The sequence below is a fragment of the Callospermophilus lateralis genome, chromosome 15 (assembly GCF_048772815.1).
Source record: "Callospermophilus lateralis isolate mCalLat2 chromosome 15, mCalLat2.hap1, whole genome shotgun sequence".
Taxonomy (NCBI): Eukaryota; Metazoa; Chordata; class Mammalia; order Rodentia; family Sciuridae; genus Callospermophilus; species Callospermophilus lateralis.
In genome coordinates this window covers 44784331-44811567 of record NC_135319.1, presented here as the reverse complement: position 1 = coordinate 44811567, position 27237 = coordinate 44784331, and the positions used below count along the sequence as shown (strand labels likewise).

Sequence of the window (27237 nt, the reverse complement as noted above, 5' to 3'; positions counted from 1 at the left end):
CACAGCAATTTTAAGCCAAAAAAGCAATGTGGAGGCATCATAATAATTGACTTCAAATTATACTACAGAGCTATAGCAACAAAAACTGCAGATACTGACATAAAACTGGACACAGTGGTACAGAATGGAAGATGCAGATACACCCATACATCTACAGTCATCTGATCCTTGACAAAGGTGCCAAAACATATATTGGAGAAAAGACAACCTTTAAAAAAAAAAAATGGTGCTAGGACAACTGGTTATCATTATGTAGAAGAATGAAATTAGACCCTTTTCTCTCACCCTGCACAAAAATCAACTCAAAATGGATCAAAGACCTTGGACTTAGACCAGAAACTATGCAACTCCTAGAATAAAATGTAGGGTCAACATTCCAGCTTCTAGGCACAGTGACATGTTTCTCAATAGGACCCCTAAGGCACAGGAAATGATGCCAAGAGTTAACAAATGGGGTTGCATCAAATTCAAAAGCTTTTGCATAAGCAACTCAGTGAGACCCTTTCTCTAAGATTCAAGAAAGGGCTGGGGATGTGGCTCAGTGGTTGAGTGCCCCTGAGATCATTAAAATATATATATTATTAATATTATATATTAAATTAAGTATAATTAATATTATATATTTTTAAAAAAGCTTTTGCACAGCAAAGGAAATAATTGGGCATGTGAAGAGAATCTACAGAATGGGAGAAAAATCTTTGCTAGCTTCTTCTGACAGAGGATTGATATTTAGAACATATAAACAGCTCAAACAACTCTACATTAAAAAAATCAAATAATCCAATTCATAAATCAGCAAACAGATGCTTCTAAGAAAATACAAATGGCCAAGAAAAACATGAAAAAAAAAATGTTCATCATCATGAGCAATTAGGGAAATGCAAAGCAAAACCATACTGAGATCTAATCTCACACCAGTCAGAATGGCAATCATCAAGAAGATGAATAATAAATGCTGGAGAGGATGTGGAGAAAAAGGAACACTTTTTCACTGTTGATAGGAATGTAAATTAGTACAACCACTATGAAAACCAGTATAGAGACTCCTCAAAGACTATGCATGGAGCCATCTTATGAACCAGCTGTATCACTCCTTGGCATTTATCCTGAAGAATTAAAACCATCACCTACAGTGATACATGCACACACATATTTGTAGCAGCACAATTCGAAATAGGCAAACTGTGGAACCAGTGTAGGTGGCCATCAACGCATGTAATGGATAAAGAAAATTGATACACCATGGAATTTTATTCAGCCATAAAAAAAGAATGTAATTATGTCATTTGCAGGGAAATGGATTGAACTAGAGACCATCATGTTAAGCAAAATAAACAAACTCAGAAGGCTAAGGGTTGTTATGTTTTCTCTCATAGGGGAAGCTAGAGAGGAAAAGAAAAAGGAAGGCGGGGATGGATCTCCTGGAAATTAAAAAAGAGGGGGAGGGGCAGAGATCAGTAGAGAAAAGGGACCAAGAAATGGGCTGCGGGGAGGGAGGGAAGAAGTGCTGGGGAGTGATATTATATTGTTACATTGTGTGCACAAATGGATGTGTAAATCAACACCACATTATTTTCTGTGGGGCTTTCCAGATATTGAGAAAGAAAATAAAAAGAAAGTAAAAAAAATTCACAGACTAGTGATCTTATAGATGGTTATTTCTTCACATGGCTAAATGCAAACTCTAAACTGAAAATGATGCCAAAACATTAGGATTCAGTTGGCAATCATAAAGCCTAGATTCTCCTAGTCTCGTTAATATACTCCTGGGCGTGTGTGTGTGTGTGTGTGTGTGTGTGTGCGCGTGCGCTGGGGATCAAACCCAGGGCCTCACATGTCAGGCCAAGTGCTCTGCCACTGACCCACATCCCCAGCCCACACTCCTGGACTGTAAAATAACTTAAGAAAAGGCACCCCTGGGAGACCCTCTAGAAGGACTCTTTGGTCACAAGTAGATGTCAGGATCTTACCACCTAATACTGCTGAATAGAAACAGAATGTGCTGCAAATAGTGACCACAATGCCCCAGCACGGGCATGGCTTCATCTAGGACCTTTGCCAAATTAGCAGATTTATGAATCTGAGATGCCAGGAGAGAAGCTAGGCCTCAAATCCCAAGTCCTATCGAACACCACCTAGGGCCACACACTCTTGACTGTTGGTAAAGGTGACCCTGTCAACCCACCTGGGCCCTTTACACACCCTCCTGAATCTCCCCAGAGACCAGGTGACTGGCTTAGAGGTGTGGCTAGGACCTTGGAATCCGCTCTTGGGTCAAGAGGCTGGCCCCGAGGTTCACAGAGGTTCACCAGGCCCGGGAACAGGCTCCCAAGGGCTGCTCCGGCTCCTGCAGGCATCTCCCCAGTCCCCAGCTGTGACATCCACTTTAAGTGTTCTCTCTCCCTGGCCATCCCTCAGACAGGCCCTCCCACTGCCTCACCTTTGCCCTCTAATTGCCCTGATCTCATCCCAGCCTCCCTAGCTGTGTTTAAAGTCCACCTCTGGGGAGCACACAGATTGAGAGTGCCCGATAATCCCGTTCCTGTCCTGCCTCACATCCGGCCGGTGGGCTGAGGGCCTGGACTTCCTGGGACACCGGCTGGGGCTGGAGAAGAGGACTCTACCTTTCTACCTAAGGATGAAGCCAGCCTTCAGCTTCTTGGTTTTATGGCTCAGCCTGGGAGGGGGCCTGGCTCAGGGCGACCCCAGCCCCAAGGCAGAGGAGTCCTACTCTGACTGGGGCCTCCGGCACCTCCGGGGCAGCTTCGAATCCGTCAACAGCTACTTCGATTCCTTTCTGGAGCTGCTGGGAGGGAAGAACGGAGTCTGTCAGTACAGGTGCCGCTACGGTGAGTGGGCGGTTTCTCTTCTTGTAAAAGCGGTCACGGGGACCCATCAGCAGCCCCAACGGGCCGCAGTCGGTCACCCACTCTGCACCTCTTCGGTGGTGTTTGCAGACTGAGCAAATAAAAATAGTGGGCAGCCAGTGAAATCGGAGATTCAATAAACAACTAATGTGTCAAGTAGGTCCAATGAAATATTTGAGATCTACTTCTCGGGAGAAATTATCTGTGGTTTACCTGGAACTCAGATTTCCCTGACCTTCCTGTATATTTTATCGGGGAAACCTTCCCAGGGGCGGTCTTGCTCTGCTTGTTGGGGGGGGCAGTGGGAAGAGCGAGCTAAGGGCCTCTGAGGAGTTCTCAGAGATGAAAACTCAAACCGCAGCTTGGGAGGGAATTCTGCCAGGAAGTGATACCTATCCTGTGGCTCTAAAAGCTTGGAAAAGATTCTGCCTTACCCTGCTGCAGCTCACACCTTCCTCTGGGCATCAATTTGCCAACTCTCCCAAAGTAGAGGTCCCTACCCTGCTGCCCCAGTCAGCCACGGTAGCAGGGGTTGGGGAGGCCTACTGCCCACCTGGGGGCTGTTCCTCAAACCAAGCACCAGAAGAATCGTGGGTCAGTGGGAGCTGCTACCCCTTTCTTGCCTCAGTTGCAAACAGGTTGAATGAAAGCCAGGGTACACATCAAGCTCCCCAAGAGGAGCCCCTGGGGCCAGTCCTCCTTTGATTCTGCTCAGAAGTCAATCAGTGCCAGGGAAACAGAATGTAGAGCCCTGGGCCTCACACAGGTGAGGTGGTGTGATTTCATTAGTGGAGGAAAAATGTTTTTTAATGTGGTGCTGGTGATTGAACCCAGGCCTTGCGCTTGCTAAGTACAGCTCTACCACTGAGCTGTACTCTCAGCCTGAGAATGCTTTTGGAGTTTACAGTCTCATTAGTTTGATGGTGTCATTTATCCAGTGTTTCCTCATGGGATTCGAGTTGACAATGGCAAGCCAATAATTTAGCCCAGCAACAAAACAGGCTTGAGAAATATTCTCTCCAAACACTCAACAGATAAAACCCGGCTTTCCAGAAACAAAACAGCTATGTACTTGGATTCACCACTAGCAGGAGAGAAGGTTTCCTTACACACTTAAAGGTGACTGAGAGAGAATGGCTAACCATTGCTTCAGAACCCAAAGTTTTGTAGTAAAGAAGTTTTAACCATATAGGGACACAAGGGTTAAAAAGGACACTGCATTTCAGTGAAAATTTCACAGGCTAGCAGCCTGGTCTGAACATGGACCCACCTGGACCCTGAGCCACAGACTCATCCAAGGTGGGCTGAAAATGCAGAAGCCGGGTGTCTGGATTACACCCGCCCAGTTTGTACTGACGAGGCAGGAAAGGGTTAATTCACCCCAGGCATTTGAGTCAACACAGGTGTTTTCACTAATATCTGTGGCTTAGCAAATAGATAAAAGCTTTTTTTTTTTTTTTTTTTTTTTCCTTTAGGATATCTAGAACCAAACCCTCTTCTTTCTAACAAAATGGTATCAAAAGATTTTATCAAACTTTGGTGGCAGCCTCTAGCCTGCCCCGGCCCAGGTCACCAGCAACTGGTGGGGGATGGGAACAGTCAACAGAGAGATAACAGAAGGCAAATAACTGCGCTCACTCTGTGCAAAACAGAACCCGCTCAAGGAGAGGCCCGAAAGCCACTTAGGAAAACAGGGGTTTAAGTCTTGTTACCTTTGGAACCCCGGGAAGCTGAGACCCGGGAGACTGTGCCCAAACAGGACAGAACATCTTCTCAAGTTGATTGTGAGTCAAGCAACAGGTAACACCCAATCACGGTGTCCCAGCTCCTTTTTAGATTGCTTTGTGACATACCTCGTGCACAAGGCTTCTCTCTGCGAAGCGTGGCTCCCACGTTTGTGGCTGTCTGGACACGGCCCACACCCCCTGCCCCGAGGCTCATTTAAACAGTTGGCCCCACCCCCTAACGTTCCTGATTGGTGGGTGTGGCCAGATAGTTGGCGTTTCTGAGGGTTTGCACCTTAAGTGGTCCTGATGCTGCAGGTCCTGGGTCCACACGGAAAAAAAAAAAAAAAAACAGCTTTAATAACCGAGTTCACCAGAAGGAACATTTTAGCAATAATGTACCAGAAAAAGACACGTTACTTTTGATAGGTGCTTATCACTGTGTGAAGCAGTGGTTCTCTACCAGGCTACACATTAGAATCAGCTGGGGAGATTTTTTTAAACGACCTGACACCAAACCAATTAAATCAGAACTTCTGTGGGTTGGACTCAGACATCAGCATTTTAACAGGAGATTCGTTTTCAAAGTGACTAAAGGACAAGGTAAAAGAGCACACTATTCCAAGATGTCACTCTCAGACAATTTCAGCAGCTAGGTTAAACTATTTAAGCAGGTCAAGGTGGGTTTGTATTCTGGCAGCCCATTATAGCTTGTTCACATAGCTTTCCACACTTCATGTAGTTAAAGCAATTCATTTCCATGTCAACACACAAAAATTGTACTTAAAGGACTGGGCTGTAAATATGATGAGAGGGCTGGGGTTGTGACTCAGAGGTAGAGCACTCGCCTTGCACGTGCGAGACCCTAGGTTCAATTCTCAGCACCACATAAGAATAAATAAGTGAAATAAGGTATTGTGTCCAACTACAACTAAAAAATAAATTTGAAAAAGATATGATGAGATTCAGTAGCATACATGGCACAGATGGTATTAAGGGGATCTATTACCAGTAGACAAGATCTCCTTGAGAATCATTTTTGAAAACATATATTTCTTTTCTTACACCAGAGATATTCTGATCCAGTAGGTCTGTTGTAGGACCTTGGAGCCCCATTTTTTTTGGGGGGGGTTGTGTTTGGGGTAGAACCCAGCACCTCACACATGCTAGGCATGTGGTCTACCACTGAGCTGCACTTTTAACAGTGAACTTGAATCAAACTTTGAGAAATCCTACTAATAAATAATTCATGAGTTTGAATTTGGGGGGGAAATCCTATTGCTGGTTACTTTGGGCAATTTTCCTAACTCTTTTAATCTCAGTTTCCTCATATGTATTAAAAGAATGTTAATAATATTACCTATCTCACAAGGTTATTGTGAGAATTAAAGATAGTATATAAGGAATTATTGGTATGTATGGTAGGTATCCAAAACATTTTATAAATATCATCAGAAAGACTGAAGCGAACAGGTTCACTGCCTTCAGATTCTTCTCCAAGTCCCAGTGGCTGAACAGAATCCCCTCAGCTTCTGAGAGGAGTGCCTTGAAGCAATGACAATTTAAATGTTCTCTGCCCTACAGAGGTCTCTGGAGAAGGGTGGTTGGAGCAGAGTTTCTGTGCCTTGTACATACTGTTCACACTGTCACACTTTAATAAAAGGACCTTGAGATGAATTTTTCTTAGATTTAGTTCTAAGGGGGAAAAAAATCTTTAAAGTATCTTTAAACATCAATCTTTAAAAATTTTTTTTTTGGTTGACAAATAGTGTCTACTTATGAAATATAATATGATGTTTTGATATATGAGTATTTTGTGGAAAGACTCAGTCAAGCTGATTAACATACTCATCCCCTCACCAACTTATTTTTTATGGTGAGAATATTAACAACCTGTTCTTTTCACAAGTTTGAGATCTACAGTACATCGTCATTAGCTGTGGTCATCATGATGGACCATAGATCACTAAACCATCCCTTCTGCATAAATGGAACTTTGTACCCTTTTATCAACATCTCCTTTGTCTCCATTCCTCCCTCCACCCCACCCCTGCAACCTCTGGTCACCTCCTTTCTACTCTGTTTCTATGAGATCAATTTTTATTTTTAGGTCACATACAAGGAAGATCATATACTGTTTGTCTTTCTAGCTTATTCCACTCAGTATAATGTCCTCCAGCTTCACACATGTTGTGAATAATGACAGGATTTCCTTTTATAAAGCTGAGGAGTATTTTATTATGCATATGCACCAATTTATTTTTTATCCAGTCATCTGTTGATGGATACTTTGTTAGCTTTCATGTCTTGGCTATTGTGAATAAAGCTGTAAGGAACATGGTAATTTTAATTCCTTTGGATATATACCAGTTGTAGGATTTCTGGATTATATGGTAGTTCAACTTGGATTCCTTTTACTATTTTGGATATTAGCTCCTTATCAGATGTAAGGCTTGCAAATATTTTCTCCCAATCTTCAGACTGTCTCTCCGTTCTGTTAATTGTTCCCTTTGCTGTCCAGAAGTTTTTTAGTTTGTTGCAAGTCAGCCTTTTTGTTTTGATTTTTAGAGACAGTTTTATCTGCTGAAATCTTAAATTTTTATGAAGTGTGACTTTGTATATTTTAAAAGAAATGAATTCACAGCCTTCAACAGATTCTCCAGGGGATTCAAAGCCTTGGAAGAACATATATTGCCCCTGTGCTAAGGTGACCAACCTCCCAGTTGGCTGAGGTTAGAGGGGGTTGGAAGCTCCTGGGCTGGGGGCCTTTCAGTACTAAACAGGGACAGCCCCAGGCAAAACAGGCCAAGTGGGTCACCCCACCTCATGCAGTGGCTTAGTCCATTTTAGTGATGGAAACAGAGTCCATTGTACCTGCTTTGATCTGTCAGTGTGTCAGGCTGAGTTCAAGTGCTTCTGGAGGCAGGAAGCACTTACCCTTGACTTGGGACAGAAAGCCCCTACAAGTTTTTACTGTTCATTTCAGCAATGAAACTGGATGGAGCCAGGCTGGCCCAGGAGGCGGTATGCGTGGCTGGGCAGAGAGCCTGGGTTTCATGGCTAACCCTGCTCCCCACACTCCCTTCTATTTGTCTTTCAAGTCTTTATGGTGTTTTGCTTTATTCAGAAGGTTTTAAATTTTATGAGATCAAATCAAGTCTCTTTCTTTATGGCCTCTGAGTTCTAGGTCTTGATTACAAAACCACCCTCACTTCAAGATTATAATAGCAGTCTGCATTTTGTTTTTTTCCAGTCAAAGCAGCCATAGCTAATACATAAGAAATGAATGTGGCTGTGTTCCAATAAAATTCCTTTATGGGCACTAACATTTGAATTTCATATAACTTTCATGTGTCATAAAATATTATCCTTGTCTTGACTTTACCCCCCAACTATTGAAAAATATAAAAACCACTTTGAGTTGGCAAGTTACATGAAACAGGCAGTGGCCTGGGCTTAGCCATCACTTGCCAACCCCAAAAGTAGCATTGCAAGTTGCCAGCCCGCTGCTCCTGTAAACAGTCTGAGCCAGAAAATAAAAGCAGGTTGTGGATATAGCACATTATTGATGCTTAGACTTAAAGCATCAAGCTGTAAACTACTCAAACTATAATTTGAGGATCTGGTATATTATTTCTGCCTAGACTCAAACCATCCTCTTTTGTTTTTACACTAACAAGCTTCTCTCTTAAATAGAATTCCTATAGTTAACATTAAATATTAACAGAAAATATTAAACATAATAAAAATAATCTTTACCACCTGTAGGCCAGATAGGAATTTCATTCCATTATCTTTTTTTTTTTTGTGGGGGGGTGGTAGTTACTGGGGTTTAAAGTCAGGGCACTTGACCACTGAGGCACATCCCCAGCTCTATTTTGTATTTTATTTAGAGACAGGGTCTCACTGGGGTACTTAGTGCCTCGCTTTTGCTGAGGTTGCTGAGGCTGGCTTTGAACTCACGATCCTCCTGCCTTAGCCTCCTGAGCTGCGGGGATTGCAGGCGTGCGCCACCACACCTGGCTATTCCATTATCTTTCAGATTGTGATATTAGAGTTTTATCTGTGTGTTCTCAGGTGCAGAAAGACCAAGGGTAACCCAGGAAGCTGCAGGAATCTGCTGCCAATACCCTTTACTAGCAAAGCTATTAAAAAGACGTCACATTATCAAATTTAGATATTTGTCTGTCTAAATTTTTCTTCCTGCCTGGTGTGGCAGATCCTTCTGTAGTCCCAGCTACCTGGGAGGCTGAGGCAGGAGGATCACTTAAGCCCAGGAGTTAGAGGCCAGCCTGAAAAACAATAGTGAAACCCTGTCTTAAAAACAAAACAAAACAAACAACAACAACAACAAAAAAAAACTTAAAAATTTTCTTCCTGGTATCTATAAACACAGTATATGTAGACTATTTGTAAAAGAATAATCTGAAGAAAAATTTAAAAAATTAAAATTACTGTAGTCTCACTTCTAAGAAATAATCACATTTAATTGTGTGGCATGGTGTGGTTGTTTTCATGTGTGTAATTTGATTATAAATATTGTTTAATATACTCTACCTATTCCCCCAATCCCTGTGCCCCCTGCCCCACATGGCAGGCTAATAGCATTATCAATGGCAAATGACATTTCTCAAGAATTTTAATAGTACTACTGGGATGGCTGGTGGGCTGGCAGACTCCAGTATTAAGTTCATTACCAATAACAAGAAACACTGGGTTGAAAAGAAACATCAAAAACAGTATACGCTCAAACTAGAATGAAGTAAAGGGAAATATTCAAGTCCCCAAAACAAAGAGAATTAAAGCTGAGCTGTTGAACAGGAGACGTAGCTACTGTCCCCCTCAGGTTTTTTTTTTTAGTGGGGAACACAGGAGACACCACAGGACTTCATTGCTCAACTGTAACCTTCACCTGTGAGATGGGGAAGCGGAACCCAACAGCCCGCAGGGAGTCATAGCCCAGTCTGTTTAAAAGGGATTACAGAGCTGGGCGTGGTGGCGCAGTCCTGTAATCCCAGTGGCTAGGGAGGCTGAGGCAGGAGGATAGCGAGTTCAAAGCCAGCCTCAGCAAAGGCGAGGCGCTAAGCAACTCAATGAGATCCTGTTTCTAAATAAAGAAAATATATATATATAGGGCTGTGGATGTGGCTCAGTGGTTGAGTGCTCCTGAGTTCAATCGCCAGTACCCCCCAACCCCCCCCCAAAAAAGGGATTTCAAAAGCTCCACCCAGTGTTCCAAGGAAGCCTCCCATCTACCCGGGGCTGCAGGTGGAATAAGGAATACCAACAAAATGTCACCACCCCAGGCATGTCTGTGCACATGTGAGGAGTCTGAATTCATACAGAATGTACAAGTGTCCTGGTGTGACCATGCCCAGCCAAGCAGTTAATATAAATACTGATTCCCATCTACCTTGGCCCTCTCGGGGCCACAGAAGCATTGAGGAATACTCTCTAGTTGACCCAGGACACAGCGATTCGCCCAGAAAACCAAGCCTACTGAAAATGAGCTCCTATTAAAAAAGTTATGCCCATGTGAGAGAATCTATAGACACTAAAAATATGAGACTTGGCATCCCAGGAATTGAAGATAATATTATAATAAGAACATTTGAAGTTATTAAAGAAATAAGAGAAATAGAAATTATGATTTTAATTGGATTCAATGAAAATGAACACACAAATTTAAAAGAATCAAATAGTACTCTTAAGAAATGAAAGTTACAGTTTTAAAAAGAAAAATCTCAGTGGATGAATTAAATAGCAGGATTAGCCAATTTAAAGAAAATTAGTCAAACGGAAAATGCATTTCATGAAGATTGCCAGTACACAGAGAAGAAATGAAAGTGCACATACGAAAAAGATGAAGACTATGAAAAAGAGATTAAGACTAAGATGAAAAAGATTGAACATTCTGAATAAGAGGCCCTAGAGGTCTATACCCAAAGGACTTAAAATCAGCACACTATAGTGACACAGCCACACCAATGTTTATAGCAGCTCAATTCACATTAGCTAGACTATGGAACCAACCTAGGTGTCCCTCAATAGATGAATGGATAAAGAAAATGTAGTATATATACTCAATGGAATATTACTCAGCTTTAAAGACAAGTGAAATTATGGTATTTGCCAGTAAATGGTTGGAGTTGGAGAACATCATGCTAAGCGAAATAAGCCAATCCCACAAAAACCAAAGGCCGAATGTTTTCTCTAATATGTGGATGCCAATTCACAATATTGAATTGTGGTCCTCTTGTTGTATTCTCATGTAGTAAAGAGAGGTGGGGGAGGTGGGGGAGGTGGAGGCGTGAGGGCGACTAGGGAAGAATATCATTACCTTAGATTAGGTAGAAGGAAGTGATGGGAGGGGAGTGGAGGGGATGTGGGGACAGGAAAGATAGTAGAATGAAACAGCCATTATTACTATCTGTATATATGTGACTGCATGACCAATATGATTCTGCAACATGTTCCCTCAGAAAAATGAGGAATTATATTCCATATGTGTATGATATCTCAAATTGCATAAATGCATTCTACTGACATATGTAACTAATTAAAACAAATTTTTTTTTTTTTCTTAAAGAGAGGCCCAAGAGGAAAAACTAAATACAAAGAGGAAAAGAAAATATTTATGCTGTGGTACAAATTTTCCAGAATTCAAAGACACTCAGGTCTTCAGATTGTTCCAAGCAGGATAAGGAGAAATACTCCACATCTAGGTTCACTATAGTGAAATTATGAGGCTGTAGGAAACTTGCAACCAGTGGGCTGGGGTTGTGGCTCAGTGGTAGAGCACTTGCCTAGCATGTGTGAGGTACTAGGTTCAATTCTCAGCACCACATAAAAACAAATAAATAAAACAAAGGTTCATCAACAACTGAAAAAAAAAAAAGAGAGAGAGAGAGAGAAAGAAAACTTGCAATCATTGTGCACTGTTGGTAAGAATAAAAAATGATATTGTTTTTATGGAAAACAGTCTATTGTTTCCTCAAAAAGTTAAACAGAGACTTTACAAGCCAGGAATTCTGCTCCATAGATATGTAACCCAAAGAATTGAAAACTGATATTTTTTAATATTCATTTTTTAGTTGTAGGTGGACACAATACCTTTATTTTATTTTTATGTGGTGCTGAGGATCGAACCCAGTGCCTCACGCATGCTAGGTGAGTGCTCTACCACTGAGCCACTACCCAGCCAGAAAACTAATATTTAAACAAAGCTTTTACACAGTTTTTCATAGCAGCACTGTTCATAATGGCCAATAGGTAGAAACAATCCAAATGTCCATTAATGAATTAATAAACTGTGGTAAATGTCATAAAGTGGAATATTAGTCAACCATACTAATACATACTACAATATAGTTGAACTTTGAAAACATTATGCTAAGTGAAAGAAGGCAGGCACAGAATATACATGTTCCATTTCATCTATTTGAAATATCAAGATAGATAAATCTGCCGCGCACATGCCTATCATCTCAGTGGCTCGGGAGGTTGAGGCAGGAGTATCAGAAATTCCAAGTCAGCCTCAGTAACTGAGCAAGGCCCTTAGCAACTCAGCAAGACCTTGTTCCTAAAATATACTTTTTTAAAAAAGGGGTTTGGGGAATGTGACTCAGTGGTAACCCCACCCCGACCTTCTCCTTCAATCCCTGGTACCAAAAAAAAAAAAAAAAAAAATCCACAGAGACAGAAAGCAGATTAGTGGTTTCCAGGGGTTGGTGGAGTCTGCTGGCACCTGATCTTGAAATTCCCAGCCTCCAGATTTTTTTTTTTAAGCATATAAAACAGGGTTTATTTTAAAAAGGGGTAACAAAGACTTCTCCAGGGAGAAGTCCCAGGCTTCCTTTGTTCTCCTGCTCTCTTCCCCTCTCTCTCTCCTTCCTGCCTACAAGACTAGGCTCAGGCAATGCTTGATGGCTCAGTGGGGTGGCCAGAAAGTGGGACAAGTGGGCTGAAGGGGGAAGGACAGGATGGAGCAGCCCAGGACACATTAATTAACAACCTTGTAGCTCCCTGTAGGGAGAGGCAATTCCTAGGAGCCGGGGCAGGCTTTTTTTTTTTTTTCCCCCAAAAATATTTATTCTTAAGTTTTAGGTGGACACAATATCTTTATTTTACATTTATGTGGTGCTGAGGATTGAACCCGGTGCCGTGCATGCCAGGTGAGCGCTCTACCACTGAGCCACAACCCCATTCCCAAGGCAGGTTCTTATAAAGGGTGGAGGAAGGGTTCTTTCAATCCCTCAGGGGACAGTCTCCAACTTCCCAGACTCCCTCAAAATTGGCCTCCTTGATCCAACCCCAGCCTCCAGAATTTTGAGGAATAAATTTCTGTTGTTTAGGCCATCCAGTCTAAACTTTTATTTATTATGGTATTTTTATTATAGCACCCCAAATTGACTGAGAAAGGGAATGACTGCTTCATGGCTACAAGGTCTCCTTTGGGAGTGATGGAAATGTTTGGGATTACAGGCAATGGTTCTACAACACTGTGAATGTATTGAATTGTATACTTTAAAATGTATTTTTGCCGGGTGCTGTGGTGCACGCCTGTAATCCCAGTGGCTCAGGAGGCTGAGACAGGAGGATCGTGAGTTCAAAGCCAGCCTCAGCAATCGAAAGGTGCTAAACAGCTCAGTGAGACTCTGTCTCTAAATAAAACACAAAATTGGGATGGGGATGTGGCTCAGTGGTTTAGTGCCCCTGAGTTCAATCCCTGGTACCCCCCCCCCAAAAAAAATTTTATGTTACATGATTTCATCTCAATAATAAATAGATTTCATCAAGAAAGTAGAAAACAAAAAAAGATACCACACAGAATGGGAGAAAATATTTGCAAATCATATATCTGAAAAGCTCTTGTTCACAATGTATATAAAGAATTCTGATAACTCAATAGTTAAAAGAAAAATAACACAATTATAGGTTGGATAGAAGATTTGAATAAACATTTTTCCAAAGAAGATATGCTAATGGCCAATAAGAATATGAAAAGATGCTCAATATAATTAATCATTGGGGAGAAGCAAATAATAATTACCATGAAACACCACTTCATACCCACTAGGGTGGCCATTATCAAAAAGATAGGTAATAACAAGTGTTAGAATGTAGAGAAACTGAAACCCACACACATGGCTTCTGGGAATGTAAAAATGTAGCCACTGTGGAAAACAGTCTGTTAGTAACTCAGAATGTTAAACAGTGACCTTATGATCCAGCAGTCTCACACCTATGGAGAAAAGAAGTTGATGTCCACACTAAAACCTGTATCTAAATATTTGTAGCAGTATTATTCATAATAACCCAAAGTGAAAACAACCTGAATGTCCATTAACTGAAGAATGAATAAACAATGTGGTCTATCTATATAATGGAATAATTTTTGGCAATAAAAAGAAATGAGGTACTGAAACTGTCATGTGGATGAACCCTGAAAACATTATGCTAAGGGAAAGAATCTAGAAACAAAAGGCCATATTCTGTATGATGTAGTTTATGTGAGATGACCAGATCATTTATTGAGGGAGAAAGTTTATTACAGCAGGGAGAGATGAAAAAGGATTGCTAATGAATACTGGGTTTCTTTTCTTCTTTTTTAAAATATATTTTTATATGGTGCTGAGGATCGAACCCAGTGCCTCACATGTGCGAGGCAGGCACTCTACCACTGAGCTACAGCCCCAGCCCCTGTGTTTCTCTTTTGAGATGATAAAAATGTTCTAATAGATCGTGGTGATGCTTGCACACTCTGAATGTTCTAAAACCATTGAATTATACACATTAAATGAGTAAATGCATGATATGTGAATTATATTTCAATAAAGCAATCATAGAAAAAAATGTAATGAAAAAGTCCAAATCATAATGACCATAGTAATAGTCATATATTATTGAGTAACAATTTACCCCACAACCTAGCAGCTTAAAATAGCAAATATGATATCACAATTTCTGAGGGTCAAGCATTCTGGGGGCTTTGCTGGGTAGCTGTGGCTCCGAGTTTCTCCTAAGGTAGTAGTTATGATGCCAGAGAGCCTGCCATCTCTCAAGATTTGACTGGGGCTGTAGGATCTCCTTGGAAATTCATATGGCTATTGGGCAGGATGCTTGCGTTCTCTGCCAAATGGCCTTTCCACATGGCTGTCCACGACTTGTCCCTCAGAGTGGATGATGATGGGGGGCAGGGGGAGAGCGAGCCTAAGAAAGAGGCCACAGTTTTTTGTAATCTTATCTTAGAAGCAACATACCTCCAACTCTGCCACATTCTCTTAGTCACACAAATCAATCCTGTGACAATACACAGGGTATGACCCCCAAAACATGGGGCTCATTGGGGACAACTTGGACCACAATCTTGGACATCTTGGACCACATGTTGTACCATGGCATCAAATACCCAAGCATACTGTAGCAGGAACTGCTTATTGTCCCCTAATATCCATTCTTCCCTTTTCTGTAGTAATAAGATCCTCCTCTCAGTGTTCTGCTAGGTTCCTGGCTGTTTACATTGAATGAAGACTTCATTTCTTAGCCCACCTTTCCAACTAGGAGTTGCCATTTGATTAAGGTCTAGCCAAAGGGAAGTAGGAGGAAGTGACGTGTGTAATGTTCAAAAATGTGTTTGTTAAAGACCCTTCTAACTCCTTCTACCCTGTTGCTGGTCATATGGACATGGAGCGGGCAGTGAGGTGCCATCTTGGACAGGAGAGCCAGGACAACACACACTAAGACTGGTAGACCAGAAATCTAGAAGCAGCCTGAATTTCAGAAAAGTACAGATTTCCCATACTAGCCTGATTAGCCTTACTCCTGGATGACATATTTTTTTAATATTTATTTTTTAGTTGTAGTCAGACACAATACCTTAACTTTATTTATTGATTCTTATGTGGTGCTGAGGATTGAACCCAGGGCCTCGCACGTGTTAGGCAAGTGATCTATCACTGAGCTCCAGCCCCAGCCCGTGGATGAGATGTTCTATCTTATGTGAGGCTCTAAATAATACAGGTATATAAGAGATAAAATAGATATATGGAGAAATTCATAATACTCTATTGAAGGACTAAAGGAAGAATTAAGTAAATAGAGGGCAGTACTATGCTCATGTTTAGAAGACTGAATATCCTGAAAAGTCCATTGTCTCCAAATTAATCTATAAGTTCAATGGATTTTTAATCAAAATCTTGACAATATTTCTTATATAATTATTAAGTTGACTCTTAAACTTCATATGCAAGAGTGAAGGTCCAAGAATAATCCTGACAATTTTGAGGACTATTAAGGAGGGAACAATTTAAAAGCACAGACTTATTATTTAAAAATTAAAATAGGAAGATTGGTGCAAAGGGGCTTCAACTGTACCCAAACCTGCACCCATGCTGTAATTTAAATAAGTTTGGCAAATGTGAATGTGTATTATGTTTATAATGCTGAGCAAATAAGTGTTTATTTCTCTGATTTTTTATTCAGTTTTGAAACATTTCATAAATATGTTTATGAATAATTTAAAATAAAATACCTGGTGGAAGAATATTAAAGAAAACCAACCTACCTGTCATGTGCCTCACTCTGAGAATTCATTCTTATGGTGTTTGCTCAGTCTTGGGCTTAGTCTTGCGTCTCCTAAAAAGAGTCAGAGACATGACCAGGTGCAGTGGCCTGTAATCCCAGCTGCTCAGGAGGCTGAGACAGGAGGATCTCAAGTTCAAAGCCAGCCTCAGCAACTGAGCAAGACCCAAAGCAACTCAGTGAGACCCTTTCTCTAATAAAATATAAAATAGGGCGGGGATGTGGCTCAGTGGTTGAGTGCCCCAGAGCTCAATCCCTGGTAACTCCCTACCCCCCTAAAGAGGCAGAGATGTAGCGAATACAACCTTTGGAGACAAACAGGAAATCTGAATTTATACCTATTTCTTGTACTTACTATATGATCTTAGATAAGTATGCAACTTTTTAATCTTCATTTTCCTTATGGGATAATGGGTTAAAATGCTCATTGCAGATGATTGTCCTGAGGTCACCTCAGGTCAAAGTTATTTTTACCTGTTATGATCACCACTGACACATGTGACAAAGCTTCTCTCTGCACATTTACAAGATCACAGAACAACTCAAAAGCCATGTAGGAGAAGCCAAGAAAGTCAGAACTTTAAGACTTCTGGGGGCTGGGGTTGTGGCTCAGCGGTAGAGCGTTTGCTGAGCATGTGCGAGGTACGGGGTTCTATCCTCAGTACCACATAAAAATAAATTAAAAAATGAAGGCATTGTGTCCAACTACAACTAAAAAAAAAAATAAAAATAAAAAAAAAGACTGTTTCTGCTTTGTTCAATGATTCAAATGCCTAAAATATTGTACTGGGTGTTTTCTTTGCTTTTTGATTAATAACATTTGGTCTATTTTTATGGAATCTTACTAAACGTCCTTCAACTCAGTCTTTTTTTTTGGTACTGACGATTGAACTTAACCACTGAGCCACATACCCAGCCCATTTTTATATTTTACTTAGAGACAGGGTCTCACTGAGTTGCTCAGGGCCTCTCTAAGCTGCTGTGGCTGGCTTTGAACTCACGAACCTCCTGCCCCAGCTCCCGAGCCTCTGGGATTACAGGCACGTGCCACTGCTCCTGGCCTCAAGTCAGTCTTTTTGTTTTCAATACTTATTTTTTAGTTGTAGTTGGACACAATACCTTTATTTTACTTATTTTTTATATGGTGCTGAGAGAATTGAACCCAGGGCCTCACACATGCTAGGTGAGTGCTCTACCACTGAGCTACAACTCCAGCCCATCAAGTCAGTCTTAAATGCTTTTGCAATACTGTTAAAATTCCGATTCCGTGAGCATGTATGTGACCAGTTGGTGTTCCACTCATAAAGGCCTGTGGTTGTACAGCAGCCAGAGGAATTTAAAACCATGAAGTTAGCTTGCTTTTGCCATAAGCCTTTCAACGTCATTTTAGAACTAAAAATTGTTATTAAATAAGTGCTCATAAAATTCCTTGGGATTAGCAGAGAATTTTTCTGAAGGTTATTCTTTTATGACATCATCCTTGTCACCACCTATTTAATATGAATATCTGGTAAGGAATGATGACTTTTAAAGGAAAAACAGAATATGCTTTTAGAAAACCTTTACCTATAGAATGTTCCCAAATGTTTGATTTCTAAATATTTCTTCCTGCTTCTTTCCTCTCTTGCCCCTGCTAGGAAAGGCACCAATGCCCAGACCTGGCTACAAACCCCAGGAGCCCAACGGCTGCAGCTCCTATTTCCTGGGTCTCAAGGTACCAGAAAGTGTATGTACTGACCACATTACATCTTGGTGGATTGGGTTTAACTAAGAGTAATTCAAGAGTTATCGCTCATGGAAGTGACCATTTATGAAGTCTCACTGAGCAACATAATTAGGTATTTTTAATTAGATCTGGGGGAAGGGAGAAAATTCTCAAAGAAGATATCTGATTTCCTTATCTCAGAGGTAACTGTCCCTCAGGTAAGCCTCTGATAGTGGATTAGTACTTTGAAATCACCACTGCAAACATCATCCCACACTTGGGGTATCAAAACATCATTTAAAATAGATCTGACAAGTTTGACTTATTTAAATTAAATTAATGAGCCATTTCAGCGATGTGCTGGTACTGCTACTGAGAGCTGGTTATTTTAATTACATCAGTCTGACTTTTGCAAGCCACTAATTTCACATTGATAGTGTCAACTCAGCTATGTTTGGAGTATTGACATCAAAGAAATGTGCAGTCGTACCCCCAGCTGCTTGCTAAATGTTTATTAGCACACCACTGATACTTTCACAAACTGTTAACCGCTGGCCCCCCTCCACGTTTCCTTTAAGACTTCTTAGGAGCACTTCTACCTTCTTCACTATAGAAAAGGAAGTTCATGTAAAATGTAGCTAGAGGGATTTCCTAATAAACTGAGTTTGCATTGTGTCTTATTAAGGCCACACTTTATTTTACTACTGACTTAAAGATTTTATTTTGCAATAATTTTCTTTCTTTCTTTTTTTCTTTTTTTTTTTTTTTTTTTTTTGTACTGGGGATTGAACTCAGGGACACTTAACCACTAAGCCACATCCCCAGATCTTTTTTTGTAGAGATAGGGTTTCACCGAGTTACTTAGAGCCTCACTAAGTTGCTGAGGCTGGCTTTGAACTCGTGATCCTCCTGCCTCAGATTCCAGAGCTGCTGGGATTACAGGTGTGCACCACCACATCCAGCTCCTTTGCAATAATTTTCTAAGCAGCATAATGTTTATTCTTCTAATTAAAATGCTGCTCACCTGTGTGACATTTCATACAAATTATAAAAGAATCCCCTTTCTTCGAGATGATTTTCATCTATATGTCAGAAGCACATCTTGATATACTGATTTTGTTAGAAAAAGAATTTTGACTGCCATTGACTACATTTTCTTAATAAACATATAAATCCATATGTCTTGGGGAAGGTGTCCCCTTAGATATCCATCCCTTCTGTCCTGCACAACCTGGGTGCCCAGTCTTGTCAACAACCATTAGAAAGTTATGAACACCAATGTTCTTAGAAATTTTCTTTGAAAATTCTTTCAAATACATATTTATATTACAGAATGCATTTCTGGCTATCAATTTAATAGGTAGAAATTTTCTTAGAAAATTCTTTCAAATACATATTTATATTACAGAAACCATGCATTTCTGGCTATCAATTTAATAGGTAGAAAATTAGTCATGGTTATTTATAAAACTAAGGACTAAAAAAACAAGCAGTATAACTCCTTGGTATTTATCCTAATGAATTAGTCTCCATATTTGATACATGCATACCTATGTTTATAGCAGCACAATTCAGAAAACCAAACTGTGAAACCAGCCTATGTGTCTGTCAACCGATGAATGGATAAAGAGTTTTATTCAGATGTAAAGAAAAATAAAATTAAAAGGAAGATGTGTGAAATTAGAGACCATTATATAAAGCAAAATAAGCCAAATCTGAAGGTCAAGGGTCATATGTTTTCTCTCATATGTGGAAACTAGAGAGTATAGGGAAAGAAAGGTGTGGGGTGGGAATCTCATGAAAATCTAAGGGAGATTAGTAGAGGAAAGGGACCAGGGAGTGGGAAGGGCTGGGGAGTGATATTGGCCAAAGTGGTACTGTTACATTGCGTGCATGTATGAATGTGTAACAACAAACCCCATCATCATATACAACTATAATGCACAAATTTGAAAGTGGAAAAAAATAACAAGTGGTATGCACTCTATTATTTAAAACTAGTTCAAGAACTCCAATTAAATCAAATTATATGATGGTTACTATAGTCATATAATGCACAGCTGCCTCTATCTTATGTATTTTTAGTTGGGGGGGCGGGGAGAGGGACATCAAAATCCTTTACCTTAGGTATCAGATAATGGGAATTTATCCAGAATTGTAGCACCCAGATCTTTGCCTCATCTAATGTGCTAGATTAACTCTTAATGTTATAACGTTTTTCAGCTTAAAAGGGCATTTTTAATGGCTAAAGTCCTTGTGCTGCATTAGATATAGAAAATGGAATAAAAATTCAAATAAGAGAACATTTGGGCTGAGGTTGTAGCTCAGTGATAAAGCACGTGCTTGGCAGGTGTGAGGCACTGGGCTAAATTCTTAGCACCACATATAAATAAATAAATAAATAAAATAAAGGTATCATATCCATCTACAACTAAAAATATTATTAATTTTTAAAAAATTTTTGTTTTGTTTTGTTTTTTGGTGCTGGGGATCAAACCCAGAGCCTTGTGCGTAAAAGGCAAGCACTCTACTAACTGAGCTATATCCCCAGCTCCTTAATTTAACATTTAAATATAATTTAGAGGAAAGGATCTGTAGTCACTGGATATTCACTCCTCACCCATACCCTGGAGCCAGATTTACTCAGCTCCCATCCAAGTCCAAGTCTAATTTATTGGAAAAACTGCAAAAGATTCTAAGATGCTCCACTTACATCAAGATACACTTTTCCCAATCCTTTATACACCACAGAGTGATTGCTCTTCTTAGGTCACTTTTTAAATCATGTCTCCTCCTTGCTCAAGATTCCTTATCAAATCTAACTAGTTACTTTGGAAATCCAGGCTATCCATCAACTTGACCTTCTTCCTAAATTAAAAAAAAAAAAAAAAGAAAAAAGTTTTGTTTTGTTTTATTTTGTGGTGCTGAGGATCATACCCAGGGCCTAACACATAGTAGGCAAGTGCTCTAGTACTGAGCTACCCCACCAGTCTGAAAAAGGTTTTTAAGTATACATGCACCCATCTACACGCACGTTATTGCCTGCTAAGATGTTTGAGACCTGAATTGATTTGCTCTCATATGATCTGCTCATTTATCTATCTTCTGTATCCTAAGTCAGTCCTTGTCTCTAAAAATCCTTTCTATCTTCTTCTGAAACCATCTAAAAATAAATTCCTTTTTCATAACTCTAAGAGTGGCATTCAATGACCTTTGTTACTCAGTTTAGGCCACAACATTCAGAGTTGTTTATGGAACACTGTGTGTGTGTGTGTGTGTGTGTGTGTGTGTGTGTGTGTGTTTACGTAATGTTATTGTTTGACCACAGTCCACTTTGTTGTATAGGATGGGTCCCTGAGAAATGCTGATGAGCTCTTTTTTTTTTTCCTGATTCACAAAGTTCCTTATTTTTTTTATTTGTTCCTTTTAGATATACATGACTCTAGAGCATATTTTGACATATTATACATACATGGAGTATAACTTATTAGGAGCCCATTCTTGTGGTTGTACATGATGTGGCATTTCATTGGCTGATGGAGAAATTTTTTAATACTTTCTTAGTCTGGGACTCCTTTTCTCAAGCACAATCTTAGATGGAAATGTTAAGTGTTCATGGAATTTGGAGGTCCAGTGACTCTGTGCTCTTGACTTTCCTTCTGGCTTCTATTTTCGTCACTGTAGCTGCCTGCAAGCTTGAAAATTACTGACATCTCAAGAGAAAAAGATAAAAAAAAATGGGCCCAGCATTGTTTGTTAAACGAATAAACAAATAATAATCCAAACCTAGCAGCCCGGGCCCCTTAGCCTGTCCTACCCGGCCGTTGGTGTTTCTGAATCCATCTGAATATGTAACAGCATTCGAGAACTGGATCAGTCCCAAGCTGGGTGAGGTTTTCTAAGGTCTTTGGTCTAAACGTGGCACTTTTGTCCTTCTCTTTTTCTTCTTCCCTTTTATAGATGGACTTGGGCATTCCAGCCATGACCAAGTGCTGCAACCAGCTGGACGTCTGCTATGACACATGCGGTGCCAACAAATATCGTTGCGATGCAAAATTCCGATGGTGCCTGCACTCGATCTGCTCTGACCTTAAGCGGAGCCTGGGCTTTGTCTCCAACGTGGAAGGTAGGTGTCTTAAGGACATTCACTGGTGACGGGGTTTTGATCTTGTTTCACACAGAGAGGTGGCCAGGGCCCCCTTTACTCAAAGAGATTGCCAGGGCTCATGGAGCTTACTCTCTGGAATACAGGACCACGCAGGAAGGGTGAGGGAAGATTCTGGGCAGTTGTTCACGAAAGTCCTTTGCTGTCCTGCCCAGGGGCTGCTGGCACTGCTCCTGGTGGCAGGACCACACCAAAGCCTTCCCAGAGAAATAAAAGTCTGCCCTTGAAGACAGGAGGAGGAGTTGTTCAACTGGACTGGGCTATCCATTCCACTGCTAAATAATTTTCCATATAAAGAGTATTGCTACTTAACAGGACCACTCGATTTGCTTTAAGCCCTTTTATATACATATGTATTTTGCTGACAGGGTAGGAATTTTTTGAAAACTTTTTTTTTAGGGGTAAAGGCTTCTACGTATTTTAGAATCATTATTTTTAAATACTACTTAGCTACTTCGTTTCCAGCAATGACTCTGTGATTTTATTTCCCTAGTTTTAATCTCTCAGCTTCTGAAGCCAAGACATTATATCCAGGTATTATTATTTTATAGTTTTAGATGGTAAAGTTTGAAATGCAGGCTTATAAAGCTGGCCTCATACCACAGAGCATGCCAGCAGGAGAAAGACTCTTGGATCGATGTCTGGAGTATAGTCCTAGATTGAAAGTGCAAGGACCTGAAACCGTGAATAATTAATTGGGCCCTGTAAAAGGGACAGTCACTCTAGCCTGCATTTACAAAGGGTGAAAAAGAACCTGCTGTTAATCTCAGGTCGGGTCAAGTGACTCCTCCAAGCCATGTCCTATTGATTTTTTTCTCCTAAAAATATCTCCTTGATATCCCACTTGCCTGGTTGCTGCAGATTAACCCAGTCTCTATGTCCCACCCAGTCTGTTCTATCCACTGGGATCAGCAATATTTTTATAGCATGTGAATCTGATCATCTCAACATGCCCCTACCCTGCCTCTCCTGTTAAAGTCTTTCAATAGTCTTCTCTTGATGGGTGGCACTTTTCTGTTCAGCCCTGGCTCACCTCCTCCACCAATACTTTGGATATTCAGGATTTCTCTCCTGATAGCTGCCACTGCAAACCACTTGAGTTGATGACCCTAACCTTTCTGCCCCTCTGCTTGGAACACCCTGACTATCTATTTGTTGGTGGTGTTGAAACAGCTTTTTTAAGCTATAATTCATATACAACTCCCTCACTTAAATGCTTGTCAGTATTTTCACAGAATTATGCAATCAGCCCTACAGCAAGTTTCAGAACATATTCATCACCCCAAAAAGGCACTTCATAGCTATTAGTGATCTCTCCCCAAACTGCCTGCTCAGCTCAGGGCAACCAAGAATCTACTCTATAGGTTTGTGTATTCTGACATTTCATATAAGTGGAAGAAGGCAATATGCAGTCTTTCATGTCTGACTTCTTTCATTTGGCAAGGTTTATCCATGTTGTAGAAAGTATCAGTATTTCTTTTTTAATTGCTGAGTAATATTTTATTGTATGGCTTTAACATTTTAAAAAAAATCCATGTACCCATCAAATGATCTTTGGGTTATTTCCATCTTTTGGCTAAACTACTGCTGCTATGAACATTGATGTACAAGCTTTTGTGGGGAACTATGTTTTCATTTCTCTTGGGAATATAACTAGGAGAGAAATTGCTGGGTAATATAGTAATTCTATGTTTAATTATTTGAAGAATTGCCAACTGTTTTACCAAATAACTGCACCATTTTATACTCTCACCAGCAATGTATAAATGTTTGCATCTTCACCAACATTTGTTATTATCTGTTTTTTTTTTTTTTTTTTAACTATAGACCCTAGTGCTTGTAAAGTAGTATCTCATTGTAGGTTTTTTAAAATATTTTTTTAAGTTTTACATGGACACAATATCTTTATTTTGTTTATTTATTTTTATGTGGTGCTGAGGATCAAACCCAGGGTCTCACACGTGCGAGGCAAGTGCTCTACCACTGAGCCACAACCCAAGCCCCGTTTTTTTTAATATTTGTTTTTTTGGTTAGACACAATACCTTTATTTTGTTTATTTATTTATTTTTTATGTGGTGTTGATGATCGAACCCAGGGCCTCGCACATGCTAGGCGAGCGCTCTACCACTGAACCATAACCCCAGCCCCTCACTGTGGTTTTGATTTGCATCTCGGTGGCAATTAATGATGTCAAGCATCTTTTTCTGTGCTTACTGACCACTGCTTATATGTTTAGGAAAACTGTCTATTCAGATCCTTTGACTCTTTTAAATTGGGTTATTAATCTTTGTATTATTGAGTTATAAAAGTTCTCCAAGTTCTTCTTCAACAGATACGATCTGCAAATATTTTCTCCTATTTTTTTTTCTCATTTTCTTGATGGTATTATTTGCAGCACAGAAGTTTTAAATTTTGAATAAGTTCAACTTATTTAACTTATTTATTTTTCTTTAGCCACTTGTACTTTGGTGTCCTGTGTAGTAATAAGGGTGCCTACCCAATGTCCAGAAGATTTACTGGTGTTTTCTTAGAGATTCATTGTTTTAGCTGTGGTCTATGATCCAGTTTGAGTTAATATTTGTGTATGGCATGAGAAAAGGTCTGGCTTCATTTTTTTCTATGTGGACATTCAGTTGTTAAAGCATCATTTGTTGAAAAGACTGTTCTTTCCCACATTAAATTGGTCTTTGCACTCTGACAAAAATCAAATGATAATAAATGTAAGGACTTATTTCTAGACTTTTAATTCTATTCCATTGATCCATGTCAGTGCCACTCTGTCATCATTGCTATACAATTGTAGTAAATTCCACAATCAAGATCCATGCAAGTTGAAGCATGCATCAGGACTTCATTTTCCTGATCATTCTTAAAGCTGAAACTTGCTCTGAGATGCCTTCCCTCATAACCCTTGCCCCCAAAAGATTAGAGACCATTGCTGTGGGCTCCCACACCGCCTTGGGGTTACTTTCATCATGGTGTAGTGGAACTCTCTGTGGACCTGCCCATCCTGTCTACATCTTGGTGAGGTCCTTGAGTTGGGGATGATGCCTTTTGTCTGTGTATCCCTGGCCCCTAAGAGAGTGGCTGACAGACATGTCATGCACTCAAGTGTTTTTCAATAGGAGAATGATCGAACTTACTTGAACAGGGAAAGCTACAGGAAACAGTGGTAGTGTCATCTGAGGGAGTATCTTGGGAAACAGTGAACGTAGTGGCACTGGAGATTCTGATTACTAACATCTCAAAGTGTTTTCTGCTTTATTGGAATGGATGGTTGTTTTTCTAAAACAAGTCTCTCTTAAATGCATGCTTTTCCTTTTAATTCTGTATTCAGATGACAGCCCCCACTTTGACATGAGGCCCAGAGGGTATTATGTCATCTTTGAAAATACACTGTCCCCTCACAATGATTCCATTAGGGATAGTACTCCGTGTTCACCTTTATATTTCTCTTCATCTTTTTCAAGTAGCCTGTGATTCTCTGGCTGACACCGTATTCAATACTGTATGGACCTTGGGCTGCCGGCCCTTTATGAATAGCCAACGGGCAGCTTGCATCTGCGCAGAAGAGGAGAAAGAAGAATTATGAGCATGAGCTGATCCCTCCCTGGTTTTGAGTGACCCCACAGCTGTCAAGTCTCAGAGATGCTGACGTGGTAGATGTGTGTCAGCCTTTCTTCCACCAGTTTGGATACCATAAAGCGGGAGAAAGGAAAACAGCAAGTTGAATCACTCGAGGAAAATTGAGAAAGAGATGTGGAGAGACTGAAAACTGTTCTTCACTTGAACTCTGATCTCCCAGCCAAGGCACGGGTGCCTGGGAATTCAGTTCTTAGCTTAAAAATGAAACTACAAGCAAAGCCTCCTATCCCTGGACCTGATCATCACATTCCTAAGTGAAGTTTGGGGGAGTCCAACCAGTTGCAAAGCAATGACTTTCCTCTGGCCCATGCTTCAGTTGCCAGCCAGCACCTCACGTTTAATAAAGTGTACTTTTTAGAAAACTTGAAGAGATGAATGAATTCCATTATCACTTATCTTTCCATTTCACTTAGAAGAGAACAGAACCCATACCGGTAAGTTCCCCAATGACAACCATGATCTCCACTGGAGCCGAAGAGAGAAAAACAGGGGACGGGGTCAGAGGCTTACCTGCTGAAGGCCAGCTGGAATCAGGGCTCTGAGCTGCCAGTTCTTCCTCCAGTGGTCGCCCCTGTTGGTATCCCCGGGTATTAAGTGCGGTGAGAGTCATGCTAAGTTCTCAGTTGCACTTGATAGAGCTGGAGGAAGTCCCTGCGACCTGCGAGAGTGAGCTAGCTCCCAGCTGTGACTGGATTAAAATCACACCAATAAAGACTCTCTGGTGCTGCTGCCCACACATTGGCGTTTTCCAAATGTTCCTCAGGTGATTGCAAATGCTCTAGCACTGAGCCACAATCCTGCCCCGTGGTTTAAAATGTTTATTTTGCTACAGGATCTCACTAAGTTGCCCAGGCTAACTTAGGATCCTCCTGCCTCAGCCTCCTGAGTAGCCACCACGCAGTCCTCAAAGCCTGTTTTTTTTGTTTGTTGGTTTTTTTTTTTTTTTTTTTAATAGCTGTTCAGAACACAGCACATTCACCTGAGCTGATGCTCATGTTGTATTGTCCATAGCAACTCTTAAATGGTGACCACGGAGCCCAGTAGTTGTGACAGAGAACTCCTAAAACATTTACCAAGTGTCCCCTGAGAGGAAAGGTTGCTTGCCTCTGATCTGCATTTTACTCCTTTAGCTTCCTTTTGTTAATTCTACCAGCTCCATTAAGAATTATCAACTGTGGCTACTTAAAAAAATGTCTTTTTAGTTGTGGATGGACACAATACCTTACTTTAATTTACTTATTTATATATGGTGCCTCATACATGCTATGCAAGCGCTCTACCACTGAACAGCCCCACCCAGCTGTAGCTGTTTTTAAAAGAAAAAGAAGAAACACTTTTCTTGATCTTAACATAAGTCATAACATTAGGTGACATAGCAAGAAATTAGATTTGATGCAGTTTGTGATGTTTATTTCAAAAAAATTTATCAAGCACCTATGAAAGTAGAAAAAAGTATGATATAATTTTATACCTCTTTCTAGTGTCTTACTGACCTAAGGGCATAGAATACTAATTTTCAGGATATAAAGTACTAAACTAATTTAGTT

The 27237-nt window shown here is 40.4% G+C and overlaps 1 protein-coding gene across 2 annotated transcripts; it reads left to right on the top strand.

The window, feature by feature from the left end:
• Nucleotides 1-2638: 2638 nt before the first annotated feature.
• Nucleotides 2639-25663, top strand: Pla2g12b (phospholipase A2 group XIIB). Of its 2 annotated transcripts, none has more exons than XM_076835124.1 (4): nt 2639-2849; nt 17812-17900; nt 21840-22005; nt 25519-25663. In XM_076835124.1, exons 1-4 carry the CDS (start codon nt 2639-2641, stop codon nt 25635-25637), a joined length of 585 nt encoding a protein of 194 aa, XP_076691239.1. In that variant the 3' UTR covers nt 25638-25663. The 2 variants fall into 2 exon arrangements, with proteins under 2 accessions (XP_076691239.1, XP_076691240.1); XM_076835125.1 differs by having other exon boundaries at nt 25516-25663.
• Nucleotides 25664-27237: the final 1574 nt, after the last annotated feature.

Excerpts from the sequence above, each read along its gene's own strand:
- Pla2g12b (XM_076835125.1), top strand. The coding sequence starts at position 2,639 with ATGAAGCCAGCCTTCAGCTTCTTGGTTTTATGGCTCAGCCTGGGAGGG. Across the intron at positions 2,850-17,811 it reads TCAGTACAGGTGCCGCTACG|GAAAGGCACCAATGCCCAGA; the intron begins GTGAGTGGGCGG and ends TGCCCCTGCTAG. Across the intron at positions 22,006-25,515 it reads CTTTGTCTCCAACGTGGAAG|TAGCCTGTGATTCTCTGGCT; the intron begins GTAGGTGTCTTA and ends ATCTTTTTCAAG.